At 40.2% G+C, this 27047-nt stretch overlaps 1 protein-coding gene across 1 annotated transcript in view; it reads left to right on the top strand.

Annotated features, from left to right (window-relative positions):
• The window catches only part of MAP1B (microtubule associated protein 1B), a 111546-nt gene that overhangs the window by 78219 nt on the left and 6280 nt on the right, over window positions 1-27047 (top strand). The window contains exons 3-6 of the mRNA XM_032769587.2: window positions 1746-1828; window positions 7194-7334; window positions 14620-21490; window positions 25415-25653. Coding sequence (XP_032625478.1) covers window positions 1746-1828; window positions 7194-7334; window positions 14620-21490; window positions 25415-25653 — 7334 coding nt within the window. The remainder of the gene's footprint in view (window positions 1-1745; window positions 1829-7193; window positions 7335-14619; window positions 21491-25414; window positions 25654-27047) is intronic.

Here is a 27047-nt window from a genome sequence, read left to right as displayed (position 1 = left end):
CCTCCAGAGACTGCAGATACTACTCCATGAGTCAAACTAAAAGAGCTACCAGAAAGCAACACAGGCACATACTTATTCTCTCAGGGGCTCAATGCACTGCCCCTGCAACGCTCCTCACCTGCTGGCACAGAGAATGGAAGATCAAGTTCGGCCCTTAATTCTCCTGGTCTGCCACTAGCCTGATGCTCAAGTGTCTGTCCTTCTCCATTTGTATGCTTCATCCCTCTTCCATCAGCCGGTTGTATATTTCTGTTCCCCTTTCTCTCATTCCTGTTTGTGCCTGTCTCATCCTCATTTCTGTGTCTTTCCTCCCCTTCTTTGGGGCCCACAAGAGAAATAGCAAAGTGATCCCCTGGTACTGCAGAAAGAGGGGCTTATGCTGGTAATGCTGGAGAAGTGCTATGTGCAGCACCAATATATCAGGGTATGGCTACACTTGAAACTTCAAAGCGCTGCACGTACGCCACATCCTGATGGGGTTTAGCTTGCAGCACTGGGAGCACTGTTTAAACTGGCGCTTTACAGTGCTGTATCTTGCAGCGTTCAGGGGGGTGTTTTTTTCACACCCCTGAGCGAGAAGGTTGCAGCGCTGTAAAGCACCATTGTAGCCAAGGCCTCAGTGGAACCCCCATGCTGGATTCTCTTGCAGGGGAATATTTAAAATGGGACAGTGAGGCTACATGGGAAGCTAGTTATGCCTGCAACCCAGGCTGAATCAACACCACCCTCTTCGGAAGTGTTTCCAGACATACTGCTTGCTTCTGATTTATTTATTAATATTAAGGTTTTTTAAGAGGAATTTTCCAACTTACCCAATGGACAGTTTACTCTGGGCTCCCTGCACATTCCTTTTAGCCATAATTAATTAATTAAATTGACACCAAGATGCTGCTTGCAAGAGACAGTTATTCTGGTTGTTGGACTAATTGCCAGTCAGGGTTTCTAGATGGCATTCCTTTCACAATAAGGCTTCTAATTATCTTGCTGCAGTTCTCACAGAAAAAATGCTGATAAGCATATCACCAATTAACATAAGAAAGAAAATGTCAAGAGCCCTGTTGTGTTTTAGGGAACCCACACCCAGTGAGATGAATATCACTATTAAATACAGAGACAGACTAACTACTAAGTATGAAAGCCAATGTGCCATGACACAGCACCAAAACCACACAGATTTTATTCATTTAAGAACCTGCATGTTGAATGTCTGTTCACTCTTATTTAATAACATTGACTGTTAGAAATTCTGTGTACAACCGAAAGATCAAGGAATATGAGACAGGAACATTGCAAGAATCCTGCATGTTTGATAAATAATTTCTCCCAGAAAATTATTCATAGAGTGTTCTTATTCATAGAGAGTATAGGTGAAGTAGCTTAAAAACACATTAAAGACATTGGGACAGGTCCTCAGGTGGCCCGTAATCTGGGCCACGATCCTCACTCAGAAGACCTTATAATTTAATTCAGACAGACCAATAGGTACACCTAGGAACAATTCAATCACAAAGGGAAGTTGGAAGAGACAGGGGTAGGTGCTAGTTGGTGAAGACCTTCAGCAGTGGATGTGGCCTATCCAGGGGAACATTGGTGGCATCTCTGGATGTATGTAGGGGACACTGTTAGTGCCCTTGCTCAGGCTGCTGTGACAGCTGGCCCACTGGAGGACATGTGCTTACGTGAAAGAAGTTTTGGTTTTAACATATGAAGCCTTATGATTCTTTTTTCCTCTCCTGTGCTTTCAGGTCAGAAAATCCTTCACCACAGAAGTGATGTCTTAGAAACAGTAGTCCTGATTAACCCTTCAGATGAAGCAGTTAGTACTGAGGTAAGTCAGCTGGAAATGTCTTATTTGGATGTGTCATAAAAGCACTGTAAGTGAATAAGAGGAAAGGGTATTCTGACTATAGATAAATGAACATGTGGGAGTGAATGTCAGTAAAAGTGTCAGCCTTCCCTTATCTCTTCCTCTTGTTTCCTTTTCCCATAATAGGATTTTAAAGGACATACAACAGGAATACTCATATCTCCTTTCTCAGGGTTACATTTCCAATAACCCACTAAAATCTGTTTTTGATTAAGTGGAGGCAACTGCGATGAGAGCTCCTGTGCTGCTGCTCCCGCACCCCTCCCTGGCTTGGTTCTGTATGTCTATTTTAAACTTCATATAAACCAGGTCATCTGAGACAGTTTTAGATGTTTGAGAAGGATTATCATGTATGTAACATCTTTCCTCCAAGAAATCATATGCCATGATCAACAGAGTTGGAGGCTATCACAGAACATGAGATCTCCAAGTCCTGCATACTCTTTAGAAGAGGGTCAAAGCACCAGCCATGTATCTCAAGACCCCTCTTAGAGAGAGAGGCAAAGCAGCATTCCATCCAGGAAAGTGTGGCAGATAAAAATAGGGATACTTATGCAGTTAACAAATAATTTTCAATGTGTGTATGGATGATCCCTTCTGAACGTATTAGAAGTATAAAACCTTCAAATGGGTATTTTGTTGCCAGGGATATAGTTTTGTTTTAATTGCTGTAAACTACCAAAGAAGAGATTCTTATTAACATTGTGTAACATTAAACACACATAAGCAAAAGGAGGATATACTAATCAAATGTTTAAACCTTTAAACATCAAGTAAGTCATCTTTATTACAATTTCTCTTATTTCCTCTCTGCTGTTATAGAATCTCTTAAATTGCAGTAAATTTATTTAATGAGAAAAGATAGAGTCAGTTCAGGTGGCAGCTCTTAGGTTCTGCTGTTAAAGTCTGATCCCCTTTCTTCTTATAAGGGAAGAAAAACATCAAAAAATGGGGGCAGGGGAGAAGAAAGAATGGCAAAAGGTAGGAAAATGCAGCTTCTGTCTCTGAGGCTTGCAGTTCAATTGATGGAAGACCATGGGAAAAGCAGCTGGCATGCAGGCCAGTTAGCAACTCCTGCACCCTGGCTTTACTGCCTTGGCTCTGGAAAATGTTTGGGTAGGTTACTCTTCATTTCCTCTAACCAGTCTGTGGGAGGTAAAGGTTTTTTTTTTTGTTGTTTGTTTTTTCCTGAGATTTGGCTGTTCTTCAATGCTTTTATTCTGCCAAACTGGTAACAGGCAAAAGTTGCAAGGTTAATTTTTTCTTGGCTAGCTAAGCAGACTCTCATTGGGCAAAAGTCAAAATGAGAATTAAGAAAGCAGAAGAAGGAAAAAAGTGGGAGTAGAAATAACCATCTCACCCCACCATATGACAGTCAGGAACATTAGGTTCATATCACAGGAGCAGCTCAGGATACAGCCAGAGAGGAGATGATGTCATTTGGTTCCATCTCCTTGTCTAGTCAGGATGGAATATCTGTCAGAGTGGGAAAGAAGAAGGCTCGTGATGTGATTGTAAATCCTTGGGACCTGCCTTGTGGTAATTAATGATGCAGGTTTATGCACTGAGCATGATGCTGCCTAAAAATCCTAACATGTTCAGTAAGCTGCAAATACTCTCTAGGAAAGAAGTGTCCAAAACAGGCAACATTCTTGTCCCATCAAAACTGCCAAACAAAATACATTTCCTATAGTCTGTATATGGACAGTTTCTCTCATTTTAAGAAGATTCTGCTCTGTTGCTATAACAATTTTATAACTTTACCACATCTGGAAAACTTCTAATTAGCTATTTCTTTAGGCCAGACAGACTCATTAAACACCATATATTTAACTTAATTCTGGGCTTTCTTTCAACAACATGTAACATCCTGATATTTTTCATCTACTTTGAACAATATAGGGCCTCAACCAAGGCTAGGGTTGAACACAACACATCTTGATCTATTTTATACTACCTTATTACAATTTATTTAAAAGAATTCTGATAGTCCCCCATTAGGCCATCATTATACTCTTTCTATCTTTGTCTCTTCATTTTTTCTATACATGCTATGTATTATGTTCTAAAAATTTCAAGTATTTTTTTTTCTGTTTCTGTCATAGTTCTTTATCTCTGTAGAAACTCTTTAATCATCAGTTAATAAACAAAATTGAGGGGAATTATGACAGTCATGTATCTTGGTTCATGAGACAGGAAGTAATTTTGTGGCTGAAAAAGCTGGTGGTTTTATACATAAGCTGGCTGACTGCCCAGAATTGCTCCTGCAAAGAGAAAAAAAAATTAAAGAGGGAAGCCAGTTCTTTAATGGATTTTAATACAACTAAAACAGATGAGACTTGAGCGACATATATCAGCCAGCCGGCCAACACTTACAATGTTCTTTTCTGAAACAGAAATCCTTGACCCACCAGGGATATTGTTGGATTTTATCATCCAGCACAATTAGTGACAAGCCCGTTTTAGGCCTGCTTTTAATTACGGGGTCCTTCTGCTGTTCAAACTTCAGGGCCATTTCTTTAATAAGATCAAAGTGGAGGTCCTACTGATCCATACTCTTCACTATCCCCTTTCAACTCATTCTAAAAACAGAGTTGTTGAACAGAGATTTAGGTCAATACTGCATCCTTCCTGGCATAAGACAGAATAATTTAGGGCAATTGATCGCTTAACAATCAATATATAAAGTTATAAAACTAGCTTGCTGGGAGTGCTGAGAGATGCTGTTTTGTGCCTTAGAAATATTTTGCAAAAAATGTATTCAAGAACTCAGTTCTTTACACAAAACTCAGCTGGATTCCAGTCATATTTAGCCAGCAGACATCCCTCTAGATCTACAAGCTTTACTTTGACAAAAGACTGTCAAGCAGTGATGGCGCAGTGGTAAAACTTGGGAATTATCAGCTGTACTGAAAGCTGTTTTGAAAGTGAAAATAATCTGTAACGGTAAAGAGAAAATATATATATATACACACACACACATACAGAGAGAGAGAGAGTGTGTTTTAATATTCAGTATCTACTTTAAAACTTCAAAACGTTGTTCTACCAGTAGTAATCTCTTTGAACCAACAGGCATCCATATAATTTGCCAATGTATATTCAGAAAAATATGCTGTGCCAGCACAGTGCAAGTTCCAGTGTCCATTTTTTTCTGACTGTGAGCATCACAGATTGTGTACTTGACTATTTCCTGTTGGTTAAAGTTAGGAATGGGTGAATATTGGGGCGCATAAGGGTTCATGAACTTTGCAGATTATTTTTAGTTCACAAAACTAGTCCCAAGTTTGTACAGTTTTTCGTTTAATTTATACCTGGTTTTTTTCTTCACGATAAATTTAGTTGTTAGTAAAGTTTTTCTAGCTAAAGAGCAGATAGTGCTATGCATTGGGGAAAGAAGGACATTCCTCCCAAAAAAATGGTAGGCAGATACAAATGTTTGAGCTGTTACAGTGCAGAGGTCATGTTGGGCCAAAATTGTCCCTGATGTAACTCCATCAACATCCAGAAGCAGTACACCAGGAATACATTTGGTCCATTGTAACTTTTTTTATTTTAATTTTTCACTCTCCTTTCCTCCTTTTTCACATTCTCTTCAGTTTTCTTTTTTTCACTGTACCTGTTCTCCACTCATTTTTATTCCCTTCCCTTTAATTTTTCCTTTACTGTTTTTTCTTTCTGCTTCTTTAAGTGAGATAAGTTAGGTATTCTGTGTAACTCTTCCTGAGTGCCAATGGAATTACATTAGGGATGACTTCAGCACAACATGTTCTGTACACTATAACAGGTCAACCATTTGTCTGCCTACCTTTTTTGGGAGGAATCTTTCATTGGACCATCTTCTGTTAGTGGAAGAGACAAGCCTTCAAGCTTTCCCAGACCTGAAGAAGAGCTTTGTGTAAGTGTGAAAGCTTGTGTCTCTCACCAACAGAAGTTGCTCCAATAAAAGATATTACCTCACCTACCTTGTCTCTCTAATATTCTGGTACCAACACAGGTACCACAACATCTTTTTTAAGTGTCCTTTATAAATAAAGTATATGATGGGTTTGGTCACAGAGATCCCCTTGGGACTGTCACCTGATGTGCTAGAATTACCTCTGAGCCCATTTTTCCAGACCAGCTTGGGACTTCCAGAACCTTGCCTTGCTGAGCCAGACACGCTAGCCTGCTGCAACACAGACCCAGGGTCTGGTCCAGGCCTTCCCCCTCCCCCCCCAAGCTATATCTTAACTGAAAACAGCTCAGCAGGTTACTTGTCTCCAGCACCAAGACCCCAATGGGATCCAAACCCCAAGTAAATTTGTTTTACTCTGTATAAAGCTTATACGGGATAAATTCATAAATTGTTCACCCTCTATAACTCTGATAGAAAGACATGCACAGTTGTTTGCTCCCCCAGCTATTAATCACTTACTCTGGGTTTATTAATAAACAAAGGTGATTTTATTAAGTATAAAAAGTAGGATGTAAGTGGTTTCAAGTAATAACAGACAGAACAAAGTAAGTCACCAAGCAAAATAAAGCAAAAACACACACGTCTAAGCCTAATACATTAAGAAACTTATTACAGGTAATGTCTCACCCTCAGAGGTGTTCCAATAAGCTTCTTTCACAGACTAGATTCCTTCTTAGTCTGGGCCCAATCCTTTTCCTGGCACAGTCCTTGTTAGTTCCAGCAGACATCTCAGGTGATAAGCAGGGGTTTTCTCATGACTGGCAGCCCTATTTGTCCTGCTCCACCCCCTTTTATAGCTTTGGCACAAGGCAGGAGTCTTTTGTCTGTGCTTGTTCCCTCCCCCCATCCCCCATCCATGGAAAAGTACAAGGATTAAGATGGATTGCAGTATCACATCTCACTGTAAGACCCCTAGCCTCCCTGGGTTGACCCATATGTAAACAGGAAGGTTTGCAGGTAAATAAACCATTTACAACCAATTGTCCTAGTCAATGGGAGCCATCAAGATTCTAAACCACCATTAATGGCCCACACTTTGCATAATTACAATAAGACCTCAGAGTTAGACTTCATATTCCTAGCTTCAGATACAAGAATGATACATGGATACAAATAGGAGGAATATATTCAATGGTTTATAACTTTTATGATACCATACAAGAGACCTTTTGCATAAAGCATATTCCAGTTACATATTCACACTCATACACATATTTCCGTAAAACATATGGAGTGGAACGTCACAGAGTAGAAACCCAGTAATGGGTGAATGGGTTTGAAATTAGGCAAAGCAGGGTTTGGACCAAAGAGGAAGGTTGGAAGTGTGGTAGCTGCATTTAATTTTTGTGCTTTTGTTCTTTACCTTAGGTGCGCTTAATGATCACAGATGCTGCAAGACACAAGCTTCTTGTACTAACTGGCCAGTGCTTTGAAAACACAGGAGAGCTCATCCTCCAATCAGGATCTTTCTCGTTCCAGAACTTCATTGAGATCTTCACTGACCAAGAGGTTTGTCTTTAATAAAAAATCTTTCATAATGTTTTAGTATGATGAAGTATTTTTAGATGCATTGAAGATGGCCACCTTGATATACTTGAAACTAGCATTGATGCCTCAGTGTTGGTGTCCTTTGGCCCTCTGTATGCAATTTTCTTCAAAATGTCTAATTCATTACTTTAGTTTTCATGTAACACAAAATTAAATTTTAATTTGGCAAATTGCAATAATAACTTTATGAAATAAAAAAAACCAGGAAGCCTTTTTACAAATGGAAGGTAAAATTCCCATGTCTAAAATGTAAAGCTTATTTATTCAGTATACTTTTACAAAGCTTTTACTTTTACAATTAAGTTTGACACCTTGTTTATATCAGTTCTTGCCTGATAGCAACTACTTTGTAGATAACATTAAATAAGACACACAGCAATATGTAGGATTAACAACTGATATGTTCAACACATATCTGTTTATTTTTGCTGCATAGGGAAGGACAGGGTTCATAAATATCTGAAACCAATGTAACATCTAAAAATTAGCATCGTGTACAAGTATGTGACAAGATATAAACCACAGGGTACTGCGTCCCTGTCTGATTAATAAAACAATAGGATTTTAAAAATGCATACAAAATTAGGGCCAAATCCTACTCTTACTTGTAGAAAACCAAACTGTGGGAAGGGGAACAGAGTAGTTAGTAATCTAACTGGGTAAATAAGTCATTCCTTTCAGGTGGGGAAATCTGTTGCTTAATACAATTTAGAAATCCAGATCTTTCCACAGGCAATGCCTGACATGTGATTTTCAACTTCTCCCTTACCAGATCACTGTAGACATCCAATTCCAGTGTCCTAACAGCAGCTCTTCACAATTTAAAATCATCATTTTACATTGGCTGCCCCACGTATCTGATTCACTCTCCCTCTGAGCAATCACACTGATGCATTTTAACAAATCTATCGCTGCGTGAACAGACAGTGTTTTAAAAAACAGATATCTTTCCTTGGTATCAACTGTCACCTTGGATCAAAAAGATAAAAGGAAGTTACACCTTTGCAACATCTTCTGAGAGAGTGGGGTTGCACGAGAGTAGCTGTGAACAGAATTTGGTCCAACATCTCTCGACAGAGACTGTGAGCCAAATTCTGCTTTCATGGGCACCAGTGCAACTCCACTGAAGTTCATAGGTATTGTGATGGGTTAAATCACAGAAACCCCTTTGGGAGCTGCCAACTGATGTGCCAAGACTACTTCTGCCCCTGCTTTCCTGCCCTGTCAGCTTAGGACTTCAGTGTCCTGCCTGGTTTGAGCCAGATTCGCTAGCCCGCTGCAGACCCAGACCAGATCTGAATCAGGTCCCCTAACAGCTGTAGGCTTGACTGAAAGCAGCTTACAGAAATGTTCTTATCTTTAACACTCAGATGCTCAACTCCCAGTGGGGTCTAAGCCCCAAATTATTTTTTTTACCCTGTATAAAGCTTATACAGGGTAAACTATAATACTAATAGAGAGATATGCACAGGTGTTTGCCCCCCTCTCCCCCCCCAGGTATTAACACATACTCTGAGTTAATTAATAAGTAAAAAGTGATTTTATTAAATACAGAAAGTAGAATTTGTGTTTCCAAGTAGTAACAGACAGAACAAAGTGAATTACCAAGTGAAATAAAACACGCAAATCTAAGCCTAATACAGTAATACAATGGAGTACAGATAAAATCTTACCCTAAGAAATGTTTCAATAAGTTTCTTTCACAGACTGGATGCCTTCCTAGTCTGGGCACAGTCCTTTCCCCTGGTACAGCCCTTGTTCCAGCTCAGGTGGTAGCTAGGGGATTTCTCATGATGGCTCTCCACTTTTCTCTGTTCCACCCACTTATATATCTTTTGCATATGGTGGAAATCCTTTGTCCTTCTGGGTTCCCCCGCCCCCCACTCTTAATGGAAAAGTACCAAGTTAAAGATGGATTCCAGTTCAGGTGACATGATCACATGTCACTGTAAGACTTCATTACCCACTTGCCAGCACACACCTATACAGAAAAACTTAGAGGTAAAACAGAGCCATCTGCAGTCAGTTGTCCTTGTTAATGGGAGTCATCAAGATTTCAAACCATTATTATTGGCCCACACTTTGCATAATTACAATAGGCGCTCAAAGTTATATTTCATATTTCTAGTTTCAGATACAAGAGTGGTACATTTATACAAATAGACTAATTACACTCAGTAGATTATAAGCTTTGTAATGATACCTTACAAGAGACCTTTTGCATGAGGCATATTCCAGTTACATTAGCATATTTTTATAAAAATCATATAAAGTGCAATGTCACAGGTATGCATTAGTGTAACTGAGAGGAGATTGCTGAAAACATACCAATGAAATTAAAAAGTGGGAGAAACTGCCTATGCTCTTCATTAGCAAAGCTGCAATTCTGAAAGGAATATAATCTCCAGACTATACACCATACGCATGTTTCTTTTTAAGTTCTCAGCCTAATTTTTTCATAATTTATTTAATGTGGCTAAAAGAACTCAAGAGTTTCCCATGAGATAGTTAAAAAAGTCTTGGTAAAATGACAGACTAGGTCTATCTGATCTTCTGTTTTACTGTGTAGCCTACCATTTGAGAGACATGGTCAGATGGATTCCTAACATGTAAAGCACTTACTGGTACAATCCACTAGAGCTGTCAAGTAAGGAGGGTCAAACTTTGCCCTTCTTTTATACCCAAACTTCTTTCTTTTCAAACTCACCTGTCCCTCTCAAAAGGAACCCTGCTGTTGACTCATCATGGGCTGATCTTAAGAACATAAGACGGTGATACTTGGTCAGACCAAAGATCCATCTAGCCCAGTATCTTGTCTTCTGACAGTGGTCAGTGCCAGATGCCCCAGAGGGAATGAACAGAACAGGTAATCATCAAGTGATCCATCCCCTGTCGCCCATTCCCAGCTTCGGGCAAACAGAGGCTAGGGACACCATTCCTGCCCATCCTCGCTAATAGCCATTGTTGGACTTATCCTCCATGAATTTATCTAGTTCTTTTTTGAACCCTGTTATAGTCTTGGCCTTCACAACATCCTTTGGCAAAAAGTTTCCTCTGGCCAACTTTCTTCTTTGAAACAACTTACCCTGATGAGTAGGAAAAGAAACTTTAGAAGAAACCTTTGGGAGCAATAGAATATTAAAATATTATTGGCTCTTCAGAGGATGGTTCCATTATACCAGTGGTGCCCAAACTTTTCTTGTTGCACCCCACCTCTTTACCAGTAATGGAAACCTCCATGCCCCCCTCCGTAACTTCACAATTGGCCAGCAGAGGAGTTTGGGGTGAATGTGGAGGTAGGGGCAGAACTGGGAATGGGGGAAGATCTGGGGCTTGAAGTGGAGCTGGCCTGGGCAGAGAGGGAATAAGGGCAGAGCTGGGCTGTGGGTGGAGCAGGGGGTGGAGCGAGGCTGGGAGTGGGGCTGGGAGCAGAGATGGGGACTGGGAGCAGAGCTACAGCTCTGGCTGTGGCTGGGAGCAGGGCTGGAGCACAGCCCAGGGCCAGAGTGGAACTGGGGACATAGGAGTGCTGGGGGCTGGCCTGAACACCGCCGTGCCTCCCCAAATGTTTCTTCACACCCCTCTAGCGGGCATGCCCTACAGTTTGGGGACCACTGCATTATACCATTTCAAATGTAGATCTAGTCTCCTAGATTCACGTACCCAATTTAACCTTAAAATCAGCTCTTCCATCAAAGCCATTTTTCAGTGTATTCCTGAACTTGCTACACCACGCTGAAGGGATTTGTGTCTAATTTCACTGATCAGTCCTACCAGTGGCTTAATGTGATCACACACCTATCCCTCTCGTCAATGTAAAACAAAATCTTGAATGACTATTACCTTCCAGGCTGCAGATCAACATCACTAATTCACTGACCACTCACCTTCTTCTCATACAATCTCTGATCTTGCCTGAAAATTGTCCCTACATGGGAAACCATCATCTGCATCCAAATCAGAGGCACTGAATTATCATTATCCCTCCATCAAACTTTGTCTCATTGATCTGAATGAAGAGCACTTCATGCCACTTTATCTTCCCATAATAATGTGTGTATTATACACTGAAACTTACCCATGAGCAGAGGTCCAGTATGAGTTAGGCACCATCTGTATCCAACTCAGATGTGCTTAATTTTACTGCTGCAGTTTGCCTGTCCTCGCCTCCTCTCTCTCCACTCTTCCCCTTCCAGCCTTTCTCTGTGTTTGCCATTAATATGGCCCTCCCATTTTCCTCCTCTTACTCTTTCTTCCCTCCTTTTTTTGTCCTGTCTTTGCTCTCATCCAAACAAAGCTATGTCTGATGTTTGGATAAGATTTATTTATACTCTTATATAAGTTGGTTTATATACTTAGTAAGGATGACATGTGAACGTAAAACAGCTGTTCTGAGACTTTATTCCTTTTCTGCTTTTATTAGTTACCCATAAACATTGGATAAATTATTTTTGTATGGATAACACCCACCATCTCATTCTGTGTCTCTGTTGAATTTTACTTTCAGTAAATTCTGAAAATAAATTCCATAACATCAAAAATAGGAGAGCAAGACACAAATCTTCCGAGTTCCACTGAAATGAAATGTCTCCTAGACACACAACATTAATTATTATAGTACTCTCCATTCCTCTTGGTAATCTAGTTTATGGTCCAAAATTTTCAGTTTATTCAACTGTAGTCTAGTCTAAATCATCTCTATAAAAATCTTTCTTTTACATGTAAATTACAGTTGGCTATCCCTGAAAAGTATTTTGTAATACTTTGCAAGATGGTGAATATGCTTCAATTACGTTTGCAGTGTTATTGTAGCCATGTTGGTCCCAGGATATGCAAGAGACAAGGTGGGTGAGGTAATATCTTTTATTGGACCAACTTATGTTGGTGGAAGAGACGAGCTTTCAAGCTCAACAGAGAAGAAGAGCTCTCTGGAAATCGAGAGCTTGTCTCTTCTACCAACATAAACTGGTCCAATAAAAGACATTATCTCACCCACCGTTTGTCTCTCACAAATTACATTGACATTTTGTCTCTATATTCAGTTATTTGACTGAATTATTAAAAAAAAAAGATGCTTGAACAGTTTTGTAATATCTTGAGCAAGTTGAAGTCTCCTGCATATACTTTAATTACAATAAAACAAATAGAGACTGTGTATGCAGTGGGGATTACCCCATGACTGAGATTTAAATCTGGAGCCCACTGTGTATGTAAAAACCATTCTTGACGATAGGGGGCAACTGTAATTCAGTCAGGTTCATGTAACTCAGTGATCCTAGTGGGCAGGATTTCATGAACTGCCAATAAAGAATACTAAGTACAAAGTTATTCAGGAGTTCTGAATCCCCCTTCTCTTCTGGTTACAGAGACAGTAGTGGGTGCAGTAACATTTTATTGCTGTTCTCCCAACAGGCCCCCAATGGCAGCAAAGGGGAGACTTGCAGCACCACCACGTCACCATTTAGCTGGTCTTTCTAGCCACAATTTGTTTTGGCTCACAAACAGAATATCCTGTGGTGTCTTTTATAAATTATTAGTCACGATCAGATCCTAGTCTGGGAAAACCATTATCCACTTTCAAGATATAAGCTTTCTGTCTTTCTTTTTTGGAAGCCAAGGGAAACATTTGATGCCATATTCTGTCTTTGGATGCACATATGCAACTACCATAGACAGCCTTGGGAGTTTTCATGTGTATCCAAGGGTGGAATTTGGCCCTGGTGTGTTTATTTGCATGCCAGTCCCCAGTACTCATTCAGTTTGGAGCCATTTCATAGCTGTGCTGATTTCTGAACTCTGAGAGCAAACTGAAAAGTGGAAATTTGTCAGTGAAGGGCTGAAATATTACATGCTTTCATTTTCTGTTTACTAATCTGAGACCACCATATATATGACTTTAATTCAGACTAGAACAGAATAATAGCTTTTAGTGCTGAACACAGGACTTTTTGTTCATAGAAGCCTTCAGTTCAGTGTCTGTTTTGGGTCTCAGAATGTTATTCAACACTGGAGAAATCAGTGGAGTTATTCAGGATTTAAACTGGCAAAAGAACTCAGAATGTGGTCCATGATTTTTTAAATCAAAATATTGTTAAAAGGATTTTTAGCCAGAACACGCAGCTGTGGTTCTCTCGTTTGCTCTGAGTTTACATATATCAATTGATAATTCATGAATTCTCTGTTATTCAGAGATTAATTACTAAACATATGGTGTTAATGCAACTGCCTTTTTATTATATATAAATGCTATGGAGTCCATTGTTCCATTCAAAATGTGTATATTTGCAGAATTGCACACTAACTAAGAATATGCAGATCTGCATCTTTAATTCCCATATTTGAGAAACCTAATGATCTTACAAAAGTTTTGTTCTCAACTCTTTTTTTAACTTTGAAGCAGTAAATCAGCTCCCAGAGGTGCTGGAACTGGTGGTACTGCTGCACCCTCTGGCTTGAAGTGGTTTTCATTATATACAGCGTTTACAGTTTGGTTCAGTGGCTCTCTGCACTCCCACTATACAACTTTTTCTAGCTCCCGTCAGCTCCTCTTCTTGTCAAGAGCTGTCCAGCAGTTAAACTAGTTCTGGCACAATGCCTGCTTTTTTTGGCGCCAGACCATTCAAAAGGCATTAAAATAATGACAGAATTGTGGAATACAGCCCCATGTTGGGAATAATGCGGAGGCATCCTGCTCCAGCAAGAGCTCCAGGAAGTACTGTGGTTCAGATGCCTCCTGGAGCTTCTGTGGGATGCTGCTATATCACGACCCATAAAGAAGGTATAATGTGTGCTCCCCTAGGTGAGGCGCCAGCTCTACTGGCTGGTTAAGAGAAGTGGAGAAGTTCACAGTTCATTTGCATTGAGTAGAACTATTAGCAGCATCAGCACCATGGAATCCTCACATTATGCTCTGAGCATAAGGGCTTCCATTGTACCCAGCCTCTCTGTGAAAGATGCAAGAGGTCCCTTCAGCACCTAAGAAGGGGCCTGGCACAGTCTGATCATTTGTACTGAAAAACAGTACAGCAATAATGTGATAGTAACAGACTTCTTTAGCACCTAGAATTGGCTACTGTCATGTGAAAAAAATAAATAAAAAGGAATGTTGTATCTTTAGTGTGAAGCTTATAGTGTGGCTTGTACTATAACTCAAGGACAGCCTTGCTATGTTATATTTTTACATGACATTTATATTATAAAATATAAATTTACACCTACCTTTTGTCTTTTTGTTTTACAATGCTAGATTGGTGAATTATTGAGTACTACACACCCTGCCAACAAAGCCAGTTTAACTCTGTTTTGCCCTGAGGAAGGGGATTGGAAAAATTCAAACCTTGACAGACATAACCTTCAAGACTTCATCAACATTAAACTCAACTCAGCATCCATATTGCCTGAAATGGAAGGACTTTCTGAATTCACAGAGTATCTGTCAGAATCAGTAGAAGTGCCATCACCCTTTGACATTTTGGAACCGCCAACATCTGGAGGTTTCTTGAAACTCTCAAAACCCTGCTGTTATATTTTCCCAGGTGGAAGAGGGGACTCTGCATTGTTTGCAGTGAATGGATTCAATATGCTTATTAATGGGGGATCTGAAAGAAAATCTTGCTTCTGGAAACTTATCCGACATTTAGACAGAGTGGATTCCATTCTGCTCACCCACATTGGGGATGATAATCTACCAGGAATCAATAGCATGCTTCAACGAAAGATAGCTGAGTTAGAAGAGGAACAGTCACAAGGTTCGACTACCAACAGTGACTGGATGAAAAATCTGATCTCACCTGATTTAGGAGTTGTATTCCTCAATGTTCCTGAAAATCTGAAAAACCCTGATCCTAATTTTAGGGTAAAAAGAAGCATAGAAGAAGCTTGTTTCACTCTCCAGTATTTAAATAAGTTGTCTATGAAACCAGAACCTCTCTTTAGGAACATAGGAAATATCATTGACCCTATCATACTATTTCAAAAAATGGGAGTAGGCAAACTTGAGATGTATGTGCTCAATCCAGTCAAAAACAGCAAAGAGATGCAGTATTTTATGCAGCAGTGGACAAGTACAAGTAAAGATAAAGCCGAATTATTGCTGCCAAATGGTCAGGAAGTAGATATTCCAGTATCCTATTTGACCTCAGTCTCATCACTGATTGTATGGCATCCAGCAAATCCTGCAGAAAAAATAATCAGAGTTTTGTTTCCAGGAAACAGTACCCAGTATAACATACTAGAAGGTCTTGAAAAACTCAAACATTTAGATTTCCTTAAACAACCAATGGTTACACAGAAAGACCTTACTGGTAACATACCTAGCCCAGCAGTGAAACAAGCAAAGCTGAAACAGCGAGCAGACAGCAAGGAAAGTCTCAAACCTGCCACAAAGACACTATCAACCAAGACTGTCAGAAAAGAATCTAAAGAAGAAGCATCTGAACCAGCAAAGCCTAGTCCTCCAGAAAAGCCTCAGAAAGTAGAAAGCAAAGAAAAGACTACAGTAAAAAAGGAAAAACCAGCAAAAGCAGAGACAAAACCTTCAGTAACAGAAAAAGATATGGCAGCTAAGGAGGAGCAGCTAGTGAAATCCGAAACTGCTGAAAAACAAGCAGCAGATGTCAAACCAAAAGTTGCAAAGGAGAAGCATGTGAAAAAGGAAGTGAAAGTAAAATCTGAAGAAAAGAGAGAGGAAAAAGAAAAGCCAAAGAAAGAGGTTTCTAAGAAAGAGGAGAAAACACCTACCAAGAAAGAGGAAAAACCTAAAAAGGAAGAAATCAAGAAAGAAACAAAAAAGGAAGTGAAAAAGGAAGAGAGAAAAGAGTCTAAAAAAGAATTAAAAAAAGAAACTCCCCAAAAGGAAGCAAAAAAAGAAGAGAAAAAGGAAATTAAAAAGGAAGAAAAAGAATCCAAAAAAGACACCAAAAAGCTTCCAAAAGAAACAAAGAAAACACTTGCTCCTTCAACTGAAGCCCGAAAGCCTGTGACAAAACCTAAAGCACAGAAGAAAGAGGAATCTGTTAAAAAGGAAGCTGGGCCTGCTGAAAAACCAAAGGAAAAAGGCAAAATTAAGACAGTAAAGAAAGAGAGCAAGGTCAGTGAAACACAAGCTGCTGTAGCTGCAGTGGGAGCGGTTGCGGCAGCAGCAGTAGCTGCTGGAGTAGTAGCTAATGGAAAAGAACTTGAAGCTGAGAGATCCCTTATGTCTTCACCAGAGGATTTAACAAAAGACTTTGAAGAATTAAAGGCTGAAGAAGTAGAAATAGTGAAGGAAACAAAGCCTCGGGTAGGGTTAATAGAAGGTGAAGGAAAACTAGCTGACTCAGAACAAAAGGAAGCACATGAAATCCAGAGAGAAAAAGTAGATACTGAAGGACCTGCTGACTCTCCTGATGAAGGCATAACGACCACTGAAGCTGAGGGTGAATGTGAACAGACACCTGAAGAGCTGGAGCCTGTAGAAAAGCACAGGGTTGATGACAATGAAAAATTTGAAGATGAAGGAACTGGTTTTGAGGAATCATCTGAAGCAGGTGATTATGAAGAAAAGGCAGAGACTGAGGAGGCTGAGGAACAAGATGAAGATGAGGAAGAAAAAGCAACACTGGGCATCACAAAACAGGATATTGGCGTGGCAAGAGAAATGGGAGAGACTGAAGCTGATAAACATGCTAAAACTAAAGATAAATATGTTGAAAAGGCAGAATCTGAGGCAGGGGATGAGCGAGCTGAAGAAGATATGGAAGAGACAGTTGAAAAGGCAGAAACTGAAGAGACTGAAGAAGAAGCTGAGGAGGAAGACAAAATGGAGGATGTCAGAGATGAAGAAGAGGAAACTGAAAAGGTTGAAGCTGAAGAAGATTATGTTATGGCTGTCGTAGACAAAGCTGCAGAGGCTGGTGAAGTTGAAGATAAATATGGCTTACTCATAATTACACCAGCTAAACACTCTGAACCTCAGTCCCCAGCTGTTGAACCAGCATCTTCTATTCATGATGAGACTTTACCTGGGAGTTCAGAAAGTGAAGCAACTGTTTCTGATGAAGAAAATAGAGAAGACCAACATGAGGAATTCACTGCTACTTCAGGTTATACTCAGTCTACCATTGAAATTTCTAGTGAGCCAACACCAATGGATGAAATGTCAACTCCTCGGGATATAATGAGTGATGAAACAAACAACGAAGAAAGTGAATCACCTTCTCAAGAATTTGTAAACATTACTAAGTATGAGACATCGCTGTATTCTCAAGAATTTACTAGACCTAAACTCTCTCCACTTCAGGATGCTTTCAATGGTTTATCTGAAGGATCAAAAACAGATGCCACAGAAGGTAAAGATTATAATGCTTCAGCTTCTACTCTCTCACCCCCTTCTTCATTAGAAGAAGACAGATTCTGCAAATCTTCCTTTCAAGAAATGTACCATCAAAGGGAAAATGAAATCAAAAGTACTGCTAAATTACAAATCAAAGATACCTTTTCACAGGCATTTGATGAAAAGCATAGCCCAGCTAAGAGTCCAGTTCAGAGTCCATCACCTCCATCACCAGTTGCTAAAACACCACTAAGTGAACGTAGTGTGAACTTTTCCCTGACTCCCAATGAGATTAAGGCATCAGTTGAACCTGTAGTGCTCACTGCATTGCCTGCCCAACATCCAGAAGTTATTGAAGAGCACAGTGTCAGCCCTGATGATAAAACATTAGAAGTGGTGTCTCCTGCACAATCTGTTGCTGGTAGTGCAGGCCACACACCTTATTATCAGTCTCCCACTGATGAAAAGTCCAGCCAGCTTCCTTCTGAACTCATTGAAAAGGCAGCAGAGGCTCCGGTTAGTTTTGAATTTAGTGATGCCAAAGATGAGACTGCAAAACCCAGAATAAGTCCTATGGATGAGCCTGTGCCAGACTCAGAATCGCCTATTGAAAAAGTTCTCTCTCCTTTACGAAGTCCACCTTTGATAGGTTCAGAGTCTTCATATGATACATTTTTGACTGCCGATATAAAGTCAACTGCCAGACTGACTGAGAGTCATTTTGAGGAGAAAAGTGAAAAAGAAGAGTCCCCTGTTCAGATAAGCCCAGTTTCTGAAGTCACCTCTGTGGATCTTTTCCAAGGACAGCAAGATGAAAAAAGTATGACATTTATGCCAGCTAAAGGTTTCGGTCTAGAAAAGAATATGGGGGATATTGAAGCTACCAGTTCTCAGTCTCCACTGGTTTTGGATGAAGGGAAGCTAGCAGGAGATGTCTCTCCTACACAAATAGATGTTAGCCAGTTTGGATCCTTTAAAGATGACACCAAAATGTCAATATCTGAAGGTACAGTCTCTGACAAATCTGCAACGCCTGTTGATGACGTTGTAGCAGAAGACACATATTCACATATAGAAGGAGTTGCTTCTGTCTCCACAGCCTCTGTTGCTACTAGTTCATTTCCAGAGCCAACTACAGATGATGTTTCTCCTTCTTTACATGCTGAGGTTGGATCACCACATTCTACAGAAGTTGATGATTCTCTTTCTGTATCTGTTGTACAAACACCAACAATTTTTCAGGAAACAGAAATGTCTCCATCTAAAGAAGAATGTCCGAGACCCATGTCAATTTCTCCACCAGATTTTTCACCTAAAACTGCACAATCAAGAACACCAGTGCAAGAGCACAGATCTCCTGAGCAGTCAACTATGTCAGTAGAATTCAGTCAGGAGTCCCCTGAGCAGTCTTTGGCAATGGACTTTAGTAGACAATCTCCAGAACATCCCACAGTAGGCACTAGCGTACACCATATATCTGAAAATGGACCAACTGAAGTAGATTATAGCCCTTCAGAGATACAGGAACCTACTTTTTCACATAAGATATCCCCTGTGGAGCAGACATGTTATACTCAAGAAAAGGATCTTTCAGAGATTATTTCAGTATCTCAGATTGAAGCTTCACCCTCAACTTCATCAGAACATACACCTTCACAGATAGCTTCTCCACTGCAAGAGGAAACTCTCCCAGGTGTCATGCCACCCAGAGATATGCCACTGCATTCTTCATTTACTTCAGAAAAGATGCAGAGCCTAGGAGAAAAGCTTTCACCAAAGTCTGATTTATCTCCTTTAACTACAAGAGAATCCTCTCCTTTATACTCTCCTAGTTTTTCAGATTCACCTCCTGCGGTCAAAGAAACAACTGCGGCTTGTCACTCACCATCACTATCACTTCATGTGTCCTCAGATAAAATATTTGGTTACCATACCTCAGTAACACATGACACAATACAAGACTCTCTAACAAAACATAGTCCAGAGCTTTTAGCCTCCACAGAAAAAGATGAAGCTGAAAAAATCACCTCGTCAGCTGAGGCCATTAGTTATTCCTCTGAGACAACTGAGAAAACCACTAGATCACCAGAGGCCATTAGTTATTCCTATGAGACAACTGGGAGAACCACCAAGTCACCTGAAGCTCCTAGTTATTCCTATGAGGCAGCAGAGAAAACCACTAGATCACCAGAGACCATTAGTTACTCTTATGAGACAACAGAAAAAACCATCATGTCACCTGAAGCCATGGATTATTTTTATGAGAGAACTGGAAAAACCACCAGGTCACCTGAGGCTATTAGTTACTCCTACGAGCCAACAGAGAAAACCACCAGGCCACCTGAAGCCATGGATTATTCCTGTGAGAGAACTGGGAAAACCACCAGGTCACCTGAAGCCATAGAACACTCCTATGAACCAACAGAGAAAACCACCAGGTCACCTGAAGCTGTGGAATACTCCTATGAACCAACAGAGAAAACCACCAGGTCACCTGAAGCTGTGGAATACTCCTATGAACCAACTGGGAAAACCACCCGGTCACCTGAAGCTGTGGAATACTCCTATGAGAGAACTGGGAAAACCACCCGGTCACCTGAAGCTGTGGAATACTCCTATGAGAGAACTGGGAAAACCACCCGGTCACCTGAAGCTGTGGAATACTCCTATGAGAGAACTGGGAAAACCACCCGGTCACCTGAAGCTGTGGAATACTCCTATGAGAGAACTGGGAAAACCACCCGGTCACCTGAAGCTGTGGAATACTCCTATGAGAGAATTGGGAAAACCACCCGGTCACCTGAAGCTGTGGAATACTCCTATGAGAGAACTGGGAAAACCGCGCAGTCACCTGAAGCCGTGGATTACTCCTTTGAAACAACTGGGAAATCAGTGAGATCACCTGAGGCTGTTGGTTTTGCCTATGAGACACCTGGGAAAACCACAAGGTCACCTGAGGCTGTTAGTTACTCCTATAAGACAGATGTACATTTTACTGCAGAAAAATCATCTCTAGCAGAAACCCGTCAAGATGTTGATTTATGCCTTGTGTCTTCCTGTGAATACAAGCATCCCAAAACTGAACTTTCACCCTCATTTATCAACCCGAATCCCCTGGAGTGGTTTGCAAGTGAAGAACAGTCTCAAGAACAAGAAAAGCCATTAACCCAGTCTGGAGGAGCCCAGCCACCTTCAGGAGGAAAACAGCAAGCACGCCAGTGTGACGAAACTCCTCCCACCTCAGTAAGCGAGTCTGCTCAATCTCAAACCGATTCAGATGTTCCCCCAGAGACTGAAGAATGCCCTTCTATTACTGCAGACGCTAACATTGACTCAGAAGATGAATCCGAAACCATTCCAACTGATAAAACAATTACATACAAACATATTGACCCTCCACCAGTCCCAATGCAAGACCGCAGTCCTTCACCCCGGCACCCAGATGTCTCAATGGTAGACCCAGAAGCTTTGCCTGTTGATCAGAACTTAGGCAAACCTTTGAAAAAGGATCTGAAGGAAAAGACAAAAACTAAAAAGCAGGGTACTAAGACCAAGTCTTCCTCACCAGCCAAAAAAAGTGATGGTAAATCAAAGCAGGTGGCTTCACCAAAGCCAGGTGGCTTAAAGGAATCTTTAGACAAAGTTTCCAGAACAGCTTCTCCAAAGAAGAAAGAGTCTGTGGAGAAAGCAGCAAAAAATATCTCTATTCCAGAAGTAAAATCTTCCCGTGTTGAGGAAAAAGATAAGGAGGCCAAGAATGCAACAAATTCCACAACATCGAAGTCTGCAAAGACTGCAACTTCAGGTAAGGAAAGATCAGGACCTGTGTATCTCAGGAAAAGATGTGGGGTCAGGCTCTCAGCTGGTATAGTTGAGCTATCTTGATATTTCATCAGCTGATAATCTGGCCTGTGAGGTGTGCCTGAGGAAAATCCATGTTTTATTAAAAATCTATAGTATAAAGTTTCACATTTAAATTAAATTCACTGAATCAGCTCTTTAATCTGGAAGAAGCTAATGATGATTTAGGTGTGTTAATTGATATCAAACAATTAGGCAATGTATGAAATATAGAGTGCAATTACTATTTGTCCAATTTGTTAGCCAGCTGGCTAGGCTGAAAATTGCTATATGAAAAGTTAAATGAATAGTAATCAGCTATTTTCTTTAATTTAAACATAAAATTGTAACGTGAACAAGCCCGTTAATTAGTTTGTTGTGTGAGTGTAATAGGAAATTAGATGTGCTTTACTGTTTCAGTGCATTATTCCTTATTAAGTATTCAGAAGATTGGCAGTTATCTAAACATGCACTTCCATGAAGTCTGACTATAATCTGATGGCGGTGGTTTACTAAACATATAGGGAGATCATTTCCTACAGAGGTTTCTGTGCATTCAAAGAAGCTGTAAATCCCATTTACAGGGTAGGTAGTTGAAAAGGCACAGTTCCCCTGCAGGGCTTACCCTGAGGGCTTGTTGAACTCAAGTATAATTTGTAATACAATGCACTGTATCCTACAGCTAGGAACCTGTAGAATCTGATATAAAATACTGTGGTTTTCAGTTGTCAGTACAAAAATTATGGTTAAAATGGAAATATCTCTGTATAGATATAGATAAAATTTAAAAATTTGGATATTGACCAATTTATTGTCTGTGGGATTTGATGTTTTGTTTTATGAGTAAAGTAATTTTTTTCTTGGCTTGATCATGAATCCACGCTTAACTTTATATTACTTAATTACATTAAAAAAAACATCTTGAGTGGCTTATTATTATCACAACAGAAACAGAACATATTTCTACTAGACTATGTATTTCATCTCATATAGAGAAATTGTACCTTTTGAGCAAAATCTGTGCTAACTGTGGTGGAGAGAGGAGAGTATAGAAAACCTTCTCCTTCCCAAGTTCACCTGTGCAAAAGCTGCAGGACGAGGATGTGTCCCTAGCAAACCAGCACTCCTCCATCTCTAGCCTCCCTATGCATATGCTGCACAACTATCCCTGGCCTCCTAGTGCAGATGAATAGTTGGTACATTCTTTTTTGAGCTGCAGTAAAATGAAGTCCGTAGCACACTTCATTCCCCACTGAACTTCTGCCTGGTGTCAAGTATGTTCTGAGAACAAAAAAGTCTACAGTGCATGTTGTAGTGCTGGAACAGAAACTAGATTTTTTTTTTTATGAGATAAGATTATGAAATATGCAGCTGCTACTGGAATATTGTGTCCAGGTCTGATGTCTGCACTTCAAAAAGGATGCAGAAAAATTGGAGTGGGTTCAGTGATTAATGAATTTGAAAACATGCTTTATATTGAAAGACTCAAGGGGCTCAATCTGCTCATTTTAACAAAGACATGGGTAAGGGGTGACTTGATCACAGGCTATGAGCACCTACATGGGGAACAGAAATTTGATAACAGAAAGCTCTTTAGTCTAGCAGACAAAGGTGTGACAAGATCCAATGGCTGTAAGTTGATGCCAGGGCCGGCTCCAGGCACCAGCCAAGGAAGCTCGTGCTTGGAGCGGCATATTCTAAGGGGCAGCATTCCATCCAATCCTAGGGCGGCAGAGCCACCCTTTTTTTTTTGTTTGTTCGCCGCTCTGGCCACCCTGTAGGGGGTGGCGGCGCGGAGGAGGGAAGCGCCCTGCTGGGAGCTGACTGTGCGCTCCGTCTGCCCCAGCCAGTGCCAGGTCTGCAGCAAGCCCGACAGCCTGTGGCAGGAGGGGCCAAATGATGAGTGCCCTGGCTGAAGGAAGCCCTGGCTGCCCCCGTGGGGCATGTCTGCAGCGCAGGGAGTCCCGATAGCCGAAAGTTTGCACCCTGGCTTCGGGTGCCCTGCAGGGTTTTTTTGGTTTTTTTTTGGCTTGGTGCGGCAAAAAAGCCAGAGCCGGCCCTGATTGATGATAGACAAATTTAGACTAGAAATAAGGTACAATTTTGTAACAATGAGGATAATTAGACTTTGGAACAATTTTACCAAGGGTTGTGGTGGATTCTCCCTTACTGGAAATTTTTAAATCAAGTTTGGATGCTCTAGTTCCAATGACAGCTAATGGACTTGAAGCAGAAATTAATTCAGGGAAATACTGTGGCCTGTGTTCAGTAGGAGGTCTGGCTAGATGTTCACAGTGGGCCTCTCTGGCCTTAAAAATCTATGAATTTATGAAAAATATGTTGCATAAGTCACTTAGTACTTTAACTGCACTCTTTGTAACACGCTGAGATTAAAAGAACTTATTTTGTTATTGCTCAAGTTATGATTCTCAGCTCATGCCATTATCCTGTGCATGATAATAGTGTCTTTTATAATATTTTTGTTGGAATGTCAAGAATTTACACCTTTTTTCAAATAAAAACCTCTTTTTTGGGACATATGCATCCTAAGACTTGGTAGTAAAGTGAAGCTTTCCCCAAATTTGTTAATATAGGGTCAGATTTTCAAATTTAGGCATATTTAATTGCATCTACCTAACCTATGTGCATAAACATTCAGTTGGGTAGCACAGATTAGATGTTTGCACATGCATATAGTTAGTTACTTGTAACTGGCCCCATCTACGCGAGAGCTGATTTCTGAGTCTCTATACCTTCATCAAATCTTTGTGTACATAAATTGTTGGGTGCTCAAATGTATGGGCACAACTGTACATGCTGTCTTTGAAAATTAATCCTACGTTTTATTTTGCATACTATTGCAGGAATATAGAAAAGATTACTTTTGACACGTATATATTCCAACTGCGTTCACTCCTTTCATATGTCAGGAGAATATAGGGTTGGGCTGAGTTAGAATAAAGAAATGAAAACTAGAGGAAAATCTGTGCAGTTTCCTTACTTCCACTCTCCATATAAAATAGTCTTTGAGAGGAGATGCTGTCCCTCATACTAACAATCCTTTCCAGTAGGCAACCCTCAGTCTTAAGTGACTACTTCAAAATGTGCCTGTGAGGTTTCTAGTACAAAGTAGTTCAGTGTTTTTAAAGACTATCTTTACTGTACAACTGATATTTTTTTCTGGTTCACTTGGGTGTTCTCTTCAAAAGGTTTTAGTGTGCTCCAAGTTCCTCCCTCCCTTTCTTCTACCTTTGTGTATATATAATAGGCTCCTGCAAGATACCCCTAGGATATCAACAGTTATCTCCCATCCTTGTCATAATGATGCTTCAAGAGTCACAAGACAGATTCCAAACCTGCATACCATAACTGAGTGCCAAATGCTGTTTCCTTTCACACTCAGATAGTCCCGTTGAAGTAAATGGGACAGTTTGCATGAGTAAAGCAAGCAGAATTGGCCTTGAGTTACAACACTGATGTCTTGAAAAGAAAAAGTGTCAGAGAGGTGTGTTATCAGGCATGCAAGAGAATTCCAAGGTCTAGAAAAAATAATCTCATTAACTGAATGGTAATTCAATAATCACAGTGACTGGATAATTTTTGAATACTTAATAATGACTGATTGCCCAGACCTGTAATGAATTTTTGTTGTATCAGATAGCTAGTTAAGTTTATTCTGTTCTTTTTCTCTCAGTAAAACAGTAGAGCATGCCATTAGATATAATAGGATAACAACAAGGACATCAGAGTGGAATACAGCAATGGCTGTGTGATGCTGGTACTAACTCTAATCCTCTCAAAAAAGAATGTCACCTTTAATGATATAATGGTAGCTAATAAATGTGTGTTTCCACCAATAAGTGACAGGCTTTTATGCTTATTTTTAAAGGATCTGGAAATAGCAAACCAGCAAAATCCACGTCTGTGCCTCCAGGACCTCCAGTGTATTTGGACCTGGTATATATCCCCAACCACAGTAATAGCAAGAATGTCGATGTAGAGTTTTTCAAGAGGGTGAGATCATCCTACTACGTGGTGAGTGGGAATGATCCTGCAGCTGAAGAACCAAGCAGGGCTGTTCTGGACTCCCTGCTGGAGGGCAAGGCTCAGTGGGGAAGTAACATGCAGGTAAGCTGTCTAACAATATTTCTGTTTGTGAATTAAAATTGTTATGAAAAGCAACCACAGGAAGCAAGAGAAGCTATGGCTGTTGTTTAGAAGAGTGTCCTTTGGTGTACTATAGATGAACACTCCCTCATTTCTCTTTTAATAAAAGTGACATATGTGAAGATCAGGTATTGGAATCCTCCTAGCCTAGAGGCATGCTGAAAGGTACTTAGAATATCAGAGTTGGAAGGTACCTCAGGAAGTCATCTAGTCCAACCTGCTGCTCAAAGGGGGAACCAATCCCCAGACAGATTTTTTTGCCCTGATCCCTAAATGGCCACCTGAAGAACTGAACTCACAATTGTGGATTTAGCAGGCTAATGCTCAAACCACTGGGCTATCTCTCCCCCTAGCCTAAGTGATCTTCACAACAAGAGCAGGCTCAAGGGATTTGGCCAATTTGTGCAACTAAATGTGGATCTAGGTTCTTTAACATAGACACCCAAGTTTTTAAAAATGAAGAAATACCATGCTAATATTAGATACTCAAAAATCAAAAGTGACATGCTGTGTGTATATGCAAGCACAGCAGCAGATTTTTCAAGGTACATAATGGAACAAGGCTTGCATTAGTATCTGATCGCTAAAAACAGTATGCTAACTCAATTCAAATCCATTTGATACCTAATGTTATGTTATATTCTGTGGTATCTGCAGGTGTCCTTTGTGCAGAGTAGAATATAATTTATTCATCTTCAGCTTTGGTATTTGCCATTTAGCAGCAGCATGGTGACGTATAATACAGTAGAACCTCAGAGTTAACGAACACCAGCGTTACAAAATGAACAGTCAACCACACACCTCATTTGGAACCGGAAATGTGCAATCAGGCAGCAGCACGCGCACCCACACATGAAAACACAGTACAGTACTGTGTTAAACGTAAACTACAAAAAAAAAGAATGGGAAAACATTTTTGTTTTGCATAGTCAAGTTTCAAAGCTGTATTAAGTCAACATTCAGTGTCTTCATAACACTGAGGTTCTACTGTGTAAAAAATGTTTGAAGACCCATTTCAATGATGCAAGAATTCCCCTAAAGACTAACAAACAAACTGTCCTCTTTTGTAAAATTTTCCACAATAGCTGGTGTAATAAACATTCAGTTATGATGTTAATAACATTCTTTATTTACAATAAGCCTAAATAGGTTATTTATTTATACCAATTCCTTGTAATTGAGTAGCACAGTTTAGATAAAAGCAGTTTTATTTTTCTTTGTCCAGTTAATTTGATATCCAGCTTCCTTGCCATCATTATTATTTCTAGTGTGGCTGATATGGTAATATCCAGTTCTTTCTTTCTTTCAATATCGGCTCATTTTCTGAGTGTCAAATCTGTGTCACCAAAATAAAT

This window comes from Chelonoidis abingdonii, chromosome 6 (assembly GCF_003597395.2).
Source record: "Chelonoidis abingdonii isolate Lonesome George chromosome 6, CheloAbing_2.0, whole genome shotgun sequence".
Taxonomy (NCBI): domain Eukaryota; kingdom Metazoa; phylum Chordata; order Testudines; family Testudinidae; genus Chelonoidis; species Chelonoidis abingdonii.
This window is presented reverse-complemented; position numbering and strand designations above follow the sequence as displayed.